Below are 13,021 nucleotides of genomic sequence, written 5' to 3' on the forward strand. Positions count from 1 at the left end.
GGTTTATTCAATAACACTCACTATCCTAGCTCGTGATAGAAGCTTTACATGGCATATGGTGTCCAGCGATGAGCGGACGTCGGGGAAGCGATTTCCATCTTACGACACTTCCTTTGCGTTGCTGAATCACTCAAATAACTGGGTCACAGATAGGAATAAAGAAAGCGTCTCTAAGATGAAATCGCACAGCGGATGTTGGGGTCGGCGATTGGCTGATTGCAGCTCCCCTCCAAAGACCTTTCCCCAGCCCAGTGGCTCTCCGTATACGTAGTTTTAGATAGTATCGATATGAAAAAGCTGAAGGGCATGCTAAGGCCAACTGGTTCCTTGGTACAAGCCAACAACTTGTTGCAAAACTGGTGCACTTTTTGATGAACTTAGGGTTCAATGTTCTTCATTTGTGCGTGGGAGATAGACTTATTCATGGCGCCCCGACACACACACACACATACACACGGTGTGTCCCGTGGTCTCCTGTACCAAGGAGGCATATGAAACGATACCGGTGTTCGAGTGAAGCTCCTCCGAGTTAATTCATACAATGGGTCCTTGAGAAAAACAGGACTTAGCTATGACAGCGACGAAGATAAGAAACCATGGCTAACCATATTTCTCATGCATTCGTGTGATTGCACAGGTTATCTTTCGAAAAGAAGAGCATCATGCCAAAACCATACAGAAAGTGGCACCAGCGAGTTTCGGCACTGGGAATTGATGTAATGGATGAAAGGGGGAAATGCTATAAAAGACGAGGGTCACGCGGTACACAAACCAAAGGCCAAGTAGACGGCCAAACGTCGTACTCAGGCCAGCTGTTAGGCTCTGTTGATTGCCAGATATGAAGCCTGTCGTTGAGCCATGTTAGATACAAGTTACTCTAGTGGCCCCAACTTGACAAGAGAAGAGAGGGCGTCCGATATCCGTACTACTCGCAAAGGTGTAGTGAGCCGATAGGAGACCAAGACAGGACCAGGAGTTTACGGAAGCCATGAGCTGTAATGAAGACTGCGTCTATCGCGCATCCAATTCGTTTCGGCGAAGGGTGACATCGTCGTAGCCTGGTTAAGATGATCGATTATCGGTTGACAATGCCATATAGAGTCTTATTCCCAGTAGGGACACAAGGATCGGCCCGGCGGGAAAGTATTTTGACTGGGCGTTTTGACTGGGCGATTCGCAGCACGCCCATAGGGAACCAGACTGGCGGGACATTGGGTATATCGAATCGCCTCACTCAAGGCTGGCGTTCTGTGTTTCTATCTTCGGGTGTTCGTCAACAAATTAATCGTCAAGGGAACCAAAGCAAAACCCAGAATGGTGGTAAATAAGACTATCAGCACCTCCCTTGGCATGATACGCGTCTGCAGCCCCAAGAGACCAACTGGAGCACTGGGGCTGGCAAATGTGGCAAACTGAACTCCATGAACAATCCCTTGTCATCGCGAACATCACCTCACAGCGCTGCCCATATCACCAATTCGCACTTGCAGATGCGGACCACGAAGGCCGCCCTGGTGTGTCAAGCGATATGTCTGTGCAGGGCCATGCCCCTTGCAACGACGGCAGCTTAGAAAAGAGGTTTCATCACGTTTTGGGAGATGGATTAGTGGGAGGGCGTATCGAACCCTTAGAAAGGTTGCGGGTAGCTTCGGGGCATATCTAGGCCACATACATTATAGTGCAACATTGCTGACGTTCCGATCCACGAACTGAAGATTAAAGTTTCGGTATTGTCTTCGTGTCAGACATTCTCCTCAATCTGCAGTAGTAGTTTCACCGACTTTGCGATATAGACTTATAGACTTACTTTACTGTACCTGATGAACTTGCAATCTGAGGAACCTGCAGTGGGTCCAGAGCTTCAGGCAGCCGGGACCTAGACCCGACATAACAGCATTCCACCCCGCGCCAACTCATAATCCGTGTCGCGACGTGCCGTGGTCCAAAATCGCCATCAACGCAACACAACCATGGATGATGATGATTTTGGGGCCGACCCGGACTTCTTGAGTGCTCTGGCGTCCGCATCTGGTGCTCCGAGTTCATCTGGCCAGAATCGACAGCAAGAAGAGCCGGCAAAGCGAGTTCAGCAGCCCATCCCACAGAGGCTACAACAACCAACGCCCCAAAGAATACAACAGCCTACACCACAACGACTCGACAAAGCTCCACCAGCCTCCAATGCCTGGGGCCCCAAAGTTGTCCAGCCTACACCACAAGCACTTCCACAACGTTCGTCGGGTTCGTCCATTCTTGTATCGCCACGTCAGAAAGGCAACCCAGTGCTTGCATCTCTCAAGTCGGTGCCATGGGAGTACAGCGACATTCCAGCCGATTACGGGTTGGGGTTGACGACATGTGCCTTGTTCTTGAGCCTAAAGTACCACCGCCTGCACCCTGAGTACATATACACGAGAATACGCAACTTGCAAGGGAAATACAATCTCCGCATTGTCCTGACTATGGTCGACATTCCCAACCACGAAGACTCCTTGCGTGAGTTGTCTAAGACATCGCTTGTCAACAATGTCACCGTCATTCTGTGCTGGTCTGCCGCCGAGGCTGCCCACTATCTCGAACTCTATAAGTCTTACGAACATGCAAACTTCGCCGCCATCAAGGGGCAACAGGCCACAAGCTACACCGAGAAGCTGGTCGAGTTTGTCACTGTTCCCAGGGGAATAAACAAGGCGGATGCAATCTCACTCGTCAGCGCCTTTGGAAGCATAAAAAATGCCGTCAATGCCGATCCTGAAGCCGTCGCCGTCATCGGCGGCTGGGGTGAAAAGAAGGTCAAGAGATGGTGCAGCGTGGTTGAGGAGCCGTTTCGAACCCAGCAGGCGTCGAAGCGGCGTCTCATCACCAACGAGAGTATTGCCCTTGATGAGGCAATTCCTCTCAGTCGGGTGCCTTTGAGAGATATGCCGACCCTCTCTGCCAGTGCATCGCGAGACAGCGCAACTCCCCAGCCACAATTAAAAGAGAAGCCTCAAAGGAAACCTAGGCAGCCTCAGACATGGGATCCTCTAGACGACGAGGAGGCCATGATCGCACATGCTATAGAAGAGTCCAAGAAGACTGCGACACAAGAAAAGGCGGCAGCAGCAACAACACGAGAAAAAGGTGCTCCAAACGAAGAACAACTCAGCGACGGGATAGCTGCTGCATTAGCCAAGCTGAGAGATGAAGGATGATGTCAACTCGTGGAATATTTCTTCTGCCTTTCAATCTGCATAGATTGCCTGCAGGATGCAAGGCACTACTACTGGATGCACTATTAGACTCTGTGTAATACCCCTCATCAACATCCAAGATGCTCGTAACGCTACGGACTTCTGAAACCCAATACTTATTTTTGTTAGGAATTGGGCATATACATGTGTGTAAGCAGAATTGCCAAGCTGACGCTTCTAGAACGGGCAACAGCTGTGGATTGCCATCTGCGAAGAATAGCCTTGCATCCTCACCAACCTGCCTATTGGACGTCCTCAACTGGTTCAATTTCCCGCTATTTGTGGCGAAGGCACTGCGGATCGGCGCATCTTGAGTTACAAGCGCCACGAGCCGTGGATATGTGTGCTCGGATCGGTGGTTGGTTTCCTATTCGTATTCAAGGACGCTTGTGCCGTGCCCAGTGGGCTACTGCAAACTCGTGCATGACGTCGTGAGATACAGACCGAAAACCTGAAGCTGGACGGCGTAAGGCCACTAAGAACCAGGATCTTTTTTCTAAGTTGTACCAACTACACGAGCAAATCTCATCCGCCACGAGGTCTGGCAGCACAATGTTGCTCCTCACCATTTTGCAGAGAAATGCGAGCCCCGTTATGTCCGAAGCCAAACTTTGAATTCACCAAAGACTTGTCTGAATTATTCTTCTTTTGACAACAAGAGTCAATATGGGACGTGAGACCTACCGCCTGTGCTCCCCCGCAAAAGTGGCATCGACCTTAATGAGATCGCAACGACTCTATATTCTCCACACCAGTCAAAGTCCCTGAGAGCATATCCGAGGCTTGGGGTAATCTTGGGGTCAGACCAATGTTCTGCAAGGGATGTCTTAACGACAATCACAATACCCCTCCCCGGAGCTTTTCGCGTGTGGTCATTAGACAGGTACTCGTGGTTGATTCGAGCAGCAGCGAAGTTCGGGAACGGAACACATCTTATCTCGATGCGCGTGGAATCCTGAAGTCATGACTGCAGGTCATTTCCCCATGAAGGTTACGTACTTGCAATAATGGTGCAGTCGGTCTAATGCTCATGCGGAAGGCCCGTACACTCGCTGCCAAGGTTTTCTCGACCAGGGATGCCCCTTGGGCCGATATCATCGAGTTAGAGTCGATATTCCCAGGCCATAGTTGCCCACTTCGGCAGTCTTAAGGTCCATATGTGGGGTGTGATCTTCACTCGTGCCGCCGGAGATGACAACGTCTGCAGCTGACCGGTCCAAGCTGTGCCGACCTCTTGCAGCGTGGTCCACAGCAGCTACCTATTCCCAAAGACGGTCATATCACGCTCACTTATCGCGGCCAAGAACATGTCGAAAGTCGCATCATCAGTTGCTCGCACCAGTCCAATTTATGCCACATGTTGGTCATATCAAATCTCGTGGCTACATTCCACTGCCGCTTAATGGCACAAGATGCCACGGCGCCTTGTCATGAACCACTCCCGGCACTAGTCTCGGCCGTTGGTCGATAACCCTAGGAGCCTCAAATTACTGCATTACATGAACAGGTAGTTCAAGATGCAGAGCTAATGGGTAGTAGGTATGTGCTTGCCATACAGATCATGAACCCTGTCTGGCGGTCAGTGGGTCTCGACCTAACCGCCCAGTCCACACTCCTCGTGTACGCAGTTCAAAACAGCTCTCTCGATGCGTGATATGTCGATTTTTTCTTCTTTTTTTCTGGATGGAGTGTTGGAGGTTTCCTGGTTGGCCATGCTCATGATTCCGTAAGTCTACTGCAACAATGGTGCTTTACAAACCTTATAATCTTCTGGGATTCGCAACTCCCATTCTTGTCTCTCTATACCTTGGCTTTTGCTAACCTTACTAAGGGGTTTCGGAGACATACTTGTTGATCACTTGTATTTGATTCAAATCTACCTCTGTCATTAATGGAAGGACATTCTTTACCCTTTCATTGATATCCAAGACACTCAGTCACCAGTCTTCGAAACCCCACGATCAACTTTCCCTTGTCTGCCACTTAGCAGATTCTACGCATGAGCTACTGATCAACTACCTTTGCTGTCTTGATCATCCCATTTGGCGGCCATGGCTTCCTTTACGAGCCTTCTGGTCGGTGGCCTTGCCGTCTTAGGCTGCATATCACCTGCCAATGCGGGTCCGGCACAAGCAAGACCCCGTGCGCCTAGCTACCAAGCATACCCAGAGAGAGCAGCCGCTGTCATGGAAGCGTTTGATAGGGCCTGGGATGGCTACTACCAATATGCCTTTCCGAATGACTCGCTCAAGCCCATTTCAAAGTCGTTCGAGAACGACAGGAATGGTTGGGGAGCCAGCGCCATCGACGCCCTTTCCACGGCCTTGATCATGGGCGACAAGAAAGTGATCGACCAGATCGTAGACTACATTCCAACGATCAACTTTAACAAGACCAACGACGATTCGGTGCCCGTCTCTCTTTTTGAAACCACCATTCGTTATTTGGGCGGTCTGCTTTCAGGTGAGTAACTTTTCCATGCAGTGACGAGTGAAAGAACTTGGAATTATAAGCTGGGATGATGATGAGCAGTTGAAGGTTACTATGTGGAGAGGGATGAAACATTTGCGATATTTCTACTTACGTTTCAAACATGATTACTTGTGAGAACCAAGCTAACAAATGGTCTAGCGCATGATCTCCTGAGTGGTCCTCTCAACAATTATGTTGGCAGCGAAGAGAAGCTGGCGGCCATTCTGGACCAGGCTGAGCATCTGGCCGAAAATCTGAAAGTTGCGTTCAATACTAAATCCGGAATTCCGATTAACGACGTGCTCTTTGGACCACCCCGGGTAACGGACGAAAAGACCAATGGTCTCGCCACAATCGGCACCCTGATCCTCGAATGGACGCGCCTGAGCGACAAGACGGGCAACAAAGAGTACGCCGAGCTAGCCCAGCGAGCTGAGTCGCAACTCCTGCTACCTCAGCCCCGAGCACTCGCCGAACCATACCCGGGTCTACTGGGTACAAACGTCGACGTGGAAACGGGCGAGTTCGTGGACTCAGTCGGTGGCTGGAATGGTGGCACCGACAGCTTCTACGAATATCTAATCAAGATATACATTTACGACACGTCAAGGTTCACGAAACACAAGAACCGCTGGGTCGACGCCATCGACTCCAGTATCAAGTACCTGGCCTCGCACCCCACGTCGCGTCCCGACCTGACCTTCCTGGCCGCCTACCAAGGAAATAACAACTTGACGTTCCGGTCGGGGCACCTCGCGTGCTTCGATGGCGGCAACTTCATCTTGGGCGGCTTGGTGCTCGACCGCCAGGACTATGTCAACTTCGGCCTCGCTCTCGTCGACAGCTGCCACGAAACGTACGCCACGACGGCGACTGGCATCGGCCCCGAGGGCTTCGCCTGGCAGGACAACAAGGTTGGATTCAACGCGACCAACAATCCCGGTCCGCCCGCGGAACAGAGCGACTTCTACGCCGACGCCGGCTACTGGATTACCAGCTCCTACTACATTCTGCGCCCCGAGGTCATCGAGAGCATCTACTATGCCTACCGTGCCACCGGCGACTCCAAGTACCAGGACTGGGCTTGGGAGGCCTTCAAGGCTATCAATGAGACGTGCTCCGTTGGCGCTGGGTTCTCCGAAATTGAGAACGTCAATGTGAAGGGGGGAGGCAACTTCACTGATTTCCAGGATAGCTTCTGGTTTGCTGAAGTATTGAAGTACAGTTATTTGATCCAGGCAGAGGAGGCGCCGTGGCAGATTTCGGCTGACCATGATAATGAATGGGTATTCAATACGGAGGCGCATCCCATGAAGGTTGTCGGCAAGCATATCTAGTTGATAGGAGTTATTGGTTGTTTGGCTAAGGGTTGAGATGATTTTGTATAGTCCCGCTATTTCATCAAAATGCTATCTAATTATCTCTGTCTTCCAGTTTACATTGGATTTTGGTATGATATACTGGGATTCAACAGCTGTGTCGAATTATTCTGCACAGTGGCTCCATTTACAAGATCAGTTATCTTCGTCGTTTCTCGTCTTCTGGGAACCGGCGTTCTTCCCTGGCTGAGTAGTCTGGTTGTCGGCACCAGCCTGGTCGTTGGCATTATTCCGACCGTTCGTGGCCTGGGCATTGCTGTTCTTCCCACCCTTGGTATTCTGGGCAGTATCATCATCTTGACGGTTGCGTTTCCCGTTGCCGTTGTTTCTCTTCCCGCCCTTTGTGGCTTGAGCGTTGCCGCCATTCTGTCCTCCGCCAAACGCCAAAAGAGCCGTAATCGCTTGCGTGCCGGTAGTAGGCTGAAAATTCTTCGCGGCCGCGTTGACCCCTGTAGCCTGGAATGCGGAGTTGGTCAACGCGGTGATGCTGGGCAGGATATTGGCGTTTCTATCATCCAATTAGTCAACACCGGTCCACACGCTTCAGCAAAGCTTGCGTCTGAGTAACTAACCTCGCCGTCTCCATCGTCTGCAGCTGCTTTGCCGTATTGGCATCAGATGGGTTCTCCATGATGGACTGCAACCCATCAAGCACGATCGGGGTGTTGACCACAATCTTCTGATTCGCCACTACATTATTTCCGGCCGCGAAGAGTACAGCCCTCTGCGCATCTTCGTCTGTCTCAGCATCGAAGCCAGCTTTTGCTAGTTTCTTCCTCTGTGCAGTATCTGTAGTGATGCCAAGGGTATTCAAAGAATTGGACACCGTCGCGACGTCTCCGGCGAAGTTGTCAGCAGCCTGCTGGACGTCATCCGCATTGGGCTTGCTGATACCGCTGAACCCGCCCCCTCCGACCGTGGAGAATTGCCGCTCGACGAGGCCGTGGGTGGAGAAGCCAGTCTGTGCTGTTCGTCCAGCGATCCCCCGGGAATTAGTGGGCGCACAGAGAGAAATGGTGGTCTGGAGGCAGACCAGAATGATAAATGTGAAGAAGTTCATCTTGAATATCGTATTGCGGATCAGGTAAGCTGGGTTCGGAATGGATGGGGTCCCGCCGAGCATCTATCAAAGCCATGAACTTGAAATGGGAATTGACGCATTTCATAGTAGTGAGATTGATATGAAGCTTGTTAAGTCCACTCTTGTCAAGCATTGCATGCCGAGGCTGAAGATGTGAATGAGCTTGGTTCCATCTAATGCTTCATCAAATCTTGAAACGTTGCAACTTTAACCATCTTTGCAACCATCTTATACCCGTAACTCGCTTGGACATTGCGGTTATCAGATGATTGTTCCATTCCAATGAAATCCCAATCTTTTGTCTCTCATTTTGCTTTTCGGATATTTCAAGATGCTGCGAGCATATCTACAGATAACTAACCATTGCAGGACTGAGTCCTACGCGTGAGAGCTCAGCCATGACTTTGAGACCAGAACCGTCGAAATACCTCAAATACCTTTGATGTCATATTCAAGCTGCCTCAACTGATCTATGGTGAGATTCCATGTTCGAGCACACAACAGTCTCGCACATATGCCAATCTCACCCTCATGTTCGTACGGGCATTTTAGAAACGCCGAGTCCTGGCGAGGCCATTGACCAATCATTTCACCACTTTCAGAACATTCCAGAACATCTTCACCATCTTTTCGCCTCATGGAATTGGGATGGTGCTCGCGAGTCATTCTCGATCGGGACGACCCAGGGATCACTCTCCCACCATCAACCATGTCCCATCTATTCCACATCGAACGACGCCTTACATCACCCCAACACATCGAGTAAATCAACTTCCACTGGTCCACTTACCTCGGAGGATTGTCCGACGAGGATAAATCGGCTGCAGATGCCCATAACCATCGAGTCGCTGGTTGCCACTCTTCAAATCCCATGGGGATACGACGGAAAACCTGAAGAGTCTCATGTATCGTGTAACAGACAGAGACAATATGCGGAGTTGTGTCACTTGGCGTGTTACTCCGACACAGGAGGCTCTCGTTGGGTTGATGCAGTAAAAAGTGAGACCCTGCATCAAAGGTGAGCACAGAGTTCGACCGTGCTGGAGTTCGAAAGGGCACGGTGTTGAGTCGTCTTATAACCTTACGATACGGAGGGAAATTACGCCACATCATGCTTCTCGAATGGCATATATTCCTGCTTTAATCCCCTTATGTCTCATCACGTCGGCGTAAATAAGTGCCAAACCCTTATATTTGCAATGAATATCGAATTCTACCTTGAAACTTGTACGCGAGGGTATTTAGTTATTGGGTGAGGCACATATTTCGACTCGTTTGTTGATGTGTAGGCATAACTGACTTGAGTGTTTTCGAAATTAGGAGAATAATTACTCTTCAATTTCCAAGTACGTCACGGAAATTCCCCAAAGAAAAGTGTACGAGGACTTCGTTCAAGCATTTGAAGATGGGGCTTCGTGATCCTAAGGAGTAGCAAAGAGGAGCTGGCGATTCAAGGCTTGCATCATTTTTTTGGTACAGCACCAAACCCTTTCCTTTGCTAGTCTGTTGCAAAAGTTCAATCATACGTCACGTCAGTAGTCAATTTCGAATTTGAATCATTGTCAGAGATTTACTTTCGAGTTTCCGCAACAACTTGGTTAGGCTTAGCTACTATCCCTTGACCCCTTTCACTCTTTACAGTGTTCTGTCTATACACAGTCGGTATCTAGTCGCTAATACTGTTTCTGAGGACATTTTCAAGATCCGAGTATAGCCAGGGGTTGATTTCGTCGTCTGAATATGTCGCCAAATTTACCTCTATTGATCTGTCAGTATTGTCGAGGCTGTGCACCAGACATGTCGCCGTATGGTGACTCAATAATCTGGGTCGCTTCTTTGAGAGCTAGGTACGATCCGGTAAAAAGCCTGGTCCGCTTCTAGTCTCCCAAGCTCAATATCTAGGACAAATTTCTTGACCATACGAGTGCTCATAGTAGCATGACCGACTAATCCCTTTCTTACTTAAGTAGAGAATGAGAATGCATGTAACCAAACACCTGCTGCCTATACTAGTTGGTATCAACATAAAGGGCTGCACAAAAGCCTCTAGATAGCTTTAATTGCCGCTAAATCGTTTAAGGCGTCTTGTAACAAGGCCTTAGCAGAGTCGTCTAACCACTCGACCTATGTGACTAGTTCAACTCTGTCGTGTTGCACACATGGTAGTTATCGTCGACGAAAATACTGGCAAACCTGTAATGAAAACAACTCAGTAGAATTCTATGCTAACACAACTGCAAACCAGCATAGGTATGGATATTTCGGGCCGTGCCTGGATGCCGGCCACATTCGTAAGTCAGCAAATTTGTAATGGTTAGCTGGGTCGTCTGTGATGCAGGGGGGTAAAGAATCCTTCTGAAGATAAGGAAACCGGGACAAGAGTCGTTGGATAGGGGAAACCCTCCTTAGCAAGCTTCATTGCTTCTGCGGGTATACATGCCTATCTAGGTATACTAGAACTGCGTGCGGGGTATGTCATCATCAGCACACTAAGTCCATGCTTTGGCGTACTCCCTTCCTGCGTTGAACTTCTTCCAAAATTTGCCAGATATATGAACCTACAGCGATTACCAATCAATAAAACATGGTGTCTATGTCAGCCCCGGAACAATACCATATCAAGCCAACTCCACACTGCCCAAACAACCGTCTCCCAGTTTTAGTGTATCGCGGTGTATTACCCACGCCATTGGATGAAGGAACTGCATCAGAAGCGCTGCAGCTAAATGGGTGGGTAAAGAAGGTACCTTCTCAACACATCCAACTACTCGCACGAAGGCTGACTTGTTCCACTAGGGGACTTGGGGTACTATCACGGTTAAACATTTTCATCCCAACACTCATGAATGGTCAGTCTTTTCATTATACCCCAAACTTCCCCTGACGAGACTAGCACTGACTTGTACACAGTTACGGTGGGCCTAGCATCTTGACCCCGATACCCCAAAAGCGTAGTACTAAACCACACTTTCCACCCTAGGGATCTTCCAAGGAGCTTCCGAGTTAGTGTTCGGTGAGGGTGGAGCCGATGAAAGCGGGAAAGGGATAAGATGCCATGTTCGCGCCGGCGACGTGGTTGTCGTCCCCGCAGGCGTTGCCCACGCCTCGGTAGCTACGGAAGAGGAGGGGGGTACCCAGAACGAGTCCGGTGATGGCCACAAGCCTTATAAGTACATAGGTGTCTACCCAGAGGGGGCGCCGCATTGGCGTAGTGAGCTCGGGAACCGCATGCTGTCGAGCGAGGACGAGGATTTGACGAACGAGGTTGCATCAGTCGCCGCTCCTAGTGCGGATCCGGTGTATGGGCCCCATGGGCCTTTGATGGATATCTGGGGGAAGGTTACTAAACAATGATTTGCATATTCTGAGGTTCTAAGAAGCTTCTATTCTGCAGGATGATGAGCTGCTGAGCCCCTGAAACTGCGATCCGTGGTTGATGGACAAGTGAACATTGAATAACTTGGCACAGCCGAGACCCAGGATTGAAGAACTCCACATATGTCAGTACGTAAAGGGTTCACCGAATGTCTTATCAACGTAAGTTAATGTTGATAATTGTTGGATACCTCAGGCCATGGTACCCGGAAGCCTTGTTAGGAAAACCCTCGCCGCAAATGCCAGATAAAATTATATCTATATTTGTTTCTTGATACATTTACCTCATCTGTGTACATCTTGAAAGTTTCCTCAATAACCATCGACCAAGCATCTGTCTCAACCTTCTATTACCATCACACTTTCAAGATGGCAATCGTCCGCACAACTCCATCATACAAGCCAAAACCATACTTATTGCGAATCGACTGAGATACCAACACCAGCACATATATCTCTGTCAAAAACTACTCCAATCTATTTTAAGTCTCCCTTCAACGCCTCTCTATGCGGCGTTCTTTGACTTTTGAGCAGCACTGCATTCGCTGCCCGGGATAATAACCCTTTCTACTTGTTTCTAGCCCTCATCTCAGCTCTGCTGACTATGACGTACATCACTGTCTCTATAAACGCCATGTTAAAGACTTTCCCTATCCAGAAAATGACATTCAGAATCATCTTGATGCTCCTCTTCCACTGGTTGGGAGCAATCGTTCCGGTCTCGTCGGTTCAGAGACTGCTTGTCCCAGAACCGGAGCCTGGTTGGCCCCCGCGGTTTCCCTTTGGAGTCAGGTTTATGGATGAAAATGCGGTGCGGCGTCTACTGTGACCTTACTGAGTAGAACTTTGAATGAACGGGAGCAAATTAGACGATATATAGACAAATACGACTGTAATAGGCTTGCCTAAACAACGATCAAGGCTTTGAGGGGGTGCAAATAGATCGAAGGCATTTTGTTTACAGAGCATATCAAATACACACAATTGCGCTGCATTGACCCCCTGCCTTCTACATCAGCCTCTTTGCACAACATCCTGCCAAGTGAAGCAATCAACAGCGCAACGAAAGCAGGGACAATATTCCAGTGCGGTAAAATGAAATGGCGGGATTATCCCGCCAGGCCATTTGTTTTGCCATCCACTTGCCCTTCGCATCCATTTGCCAGTCATGCTACGGTCCGCTTGGAAACAGAGAAATCAGCTACTTTTGGAGTGTGCTGGCGGTGTCGCATCTCAATGCAAGTATATCCCCTCGAGGAACTGCAGAAGTCATAACGTGTTTGCTTAGCACTGCATATTTACGAGCCAGTTCGGTAGCATACATCCATATACTCGATTTCTGTGTAACGGGTGCAACAATCTGAGATTAGTTTATCGCTTGCTCTCTCGCTTGCTCCCTGTAGTTTGCCGAAGTATATGTATCGAGGATGCCGATTGCTAGCTTGCCCTTGACATGGCGGACAATCATCAAACATGTCCAA

General features: G+C 49.4%; 5 protein-coding genes across 5 annotated transcripts; 4 read left to right on the forward strand and 1 right to left on the reverse strand.

Annotated features, from left to right (window-relative positions):
* Positions 1–1,970: 1,970 nt before the first annotated feature.
* Positions 1,971–3,194, forward strand: BCR38DRAFT_348539 (restriction endonuclease type II-like protein; the record flags this gene model as incomplete). Its single annotated transcript, XM_040856428.1, has 2 exons — positions 1,971–2,031; positions 2,086–3,194. The coding sequence occupies 2 exons, from the start codon at positions 1,971–1,973 to the stop codon at positions 3,192–3,194; spliced, it is 1,170 nt and encodes a 389-aa protein (XP_040713443.1).
* A 2,090-nt stretch (positions 3,195–5,284) lies between these two features.
* Positions 5,285–7,042, forward strand: BCR38DRAFT_411247 (glycoside hydrolase family 47 protein; the record flags this gene model as incomplete). Its single annotated transcript, XM_040858554.1, has 2 exons — positions 5,285–5,696; positions 5,865–7,042. 2 exons carry the CDS (start codon positions 5,285–5,287, stop codon positions 7,040–7,042), a joined length of 1,590 nt encoding a protein of 529 aa, XP_040713444.1.
* A 177-nt stretch (positions 7,043–7,219) lies between these two features.
* BCR38DRAFT_487120 (uncharacterized protein) lies at positions 7,220–8,144 on the reverse strand (the record flags this gene model as incomplete). The annotated part of the gene is made up of 2 exons (XM_040864113.1): positions 7,220–7,592; positions 7,657–8,144. The coding sequence occupies 2 exons, from the start codon at positions 8,142–8,144 to the stop codon at positions 7,220–7,222; spliced, it is 861 nt and encodes a 286-aa protein (XP_040713445.1).
* A 2,228-nt stretch (positions 8,145–10,372) lies between these two features.
* BCR38DRAFT_439984 (uncharacterized protein) lies at positions 10,373–11,867 on the forward strand. The gene is made up of 4 exons (XM_040860674.1): positions 10,373–10,908; positions 10,962–11,014; positions 11,076–11,080; positions 11,146–11,867. The coding sequence occupies exons 1-4, from the start codon at positions 10,750–10,752 to the stop codon at positions 11,517–11,519; spliced, it is 591 nt and encodes a 196-aa protein (XP_040713446.1). The 5' UTR covers positions 10,373–10,749; the 3' UTR covers positions 11,520–11,867.
* On the forward strand, positions 11,861–12,371 carry BCR38DRAFT_439987 (uncharacterized protein; the record flags this gene model as incomplete). The annotated part of the gene is made up of 1 exon (XM_040860675.1): positions 11,861–12,371. The coding sequence occupies exon 1, from the start codon at positions 12,145–12,147 to the stop codon at positions 12,367–12,369; it is 225 nt and encodes a 74-aa protein (XP_040713447.1). The 5' UTR covers positions 11,861–12,144.
* Between the last annotated feature and the right edge of the window lie 650 nt (positions 12,372–13,021).

This window comes from Pseudomassariella vexata (genome assembly GCF_002105095.1).
Source record: "Pseudomassariella vexata strain CBS 129021 chromosome Unknown BCR38scaffold_10, whole genome shotgun sequence".
Lineage (NCBI taxonomy): Eukaryota > Fungi > Ascomycota > Sordariomycetes > Amphisphaeriales > Pseudomassariaceae > Pseudomassariella > Pseudomassariella vexata.

Bases quoted from the DNA above. Each gene is read 5' to 3' on its own strand.
- BCR38DRAFT_439984 (XM_040860674.1), top strand. From the start codon at position 10,750: ATGGTGTCTATGTCAGCCCCGGAACAATACCATATCAAGCCAACTCCA. The intron at 10,909-10,961 runs GTACCTTCTCAA...TTGTTCCACTAG, and splicing joins TAAATGGGTGGGTAAAGAAG to GGGACTTGGGGTACTATCAC.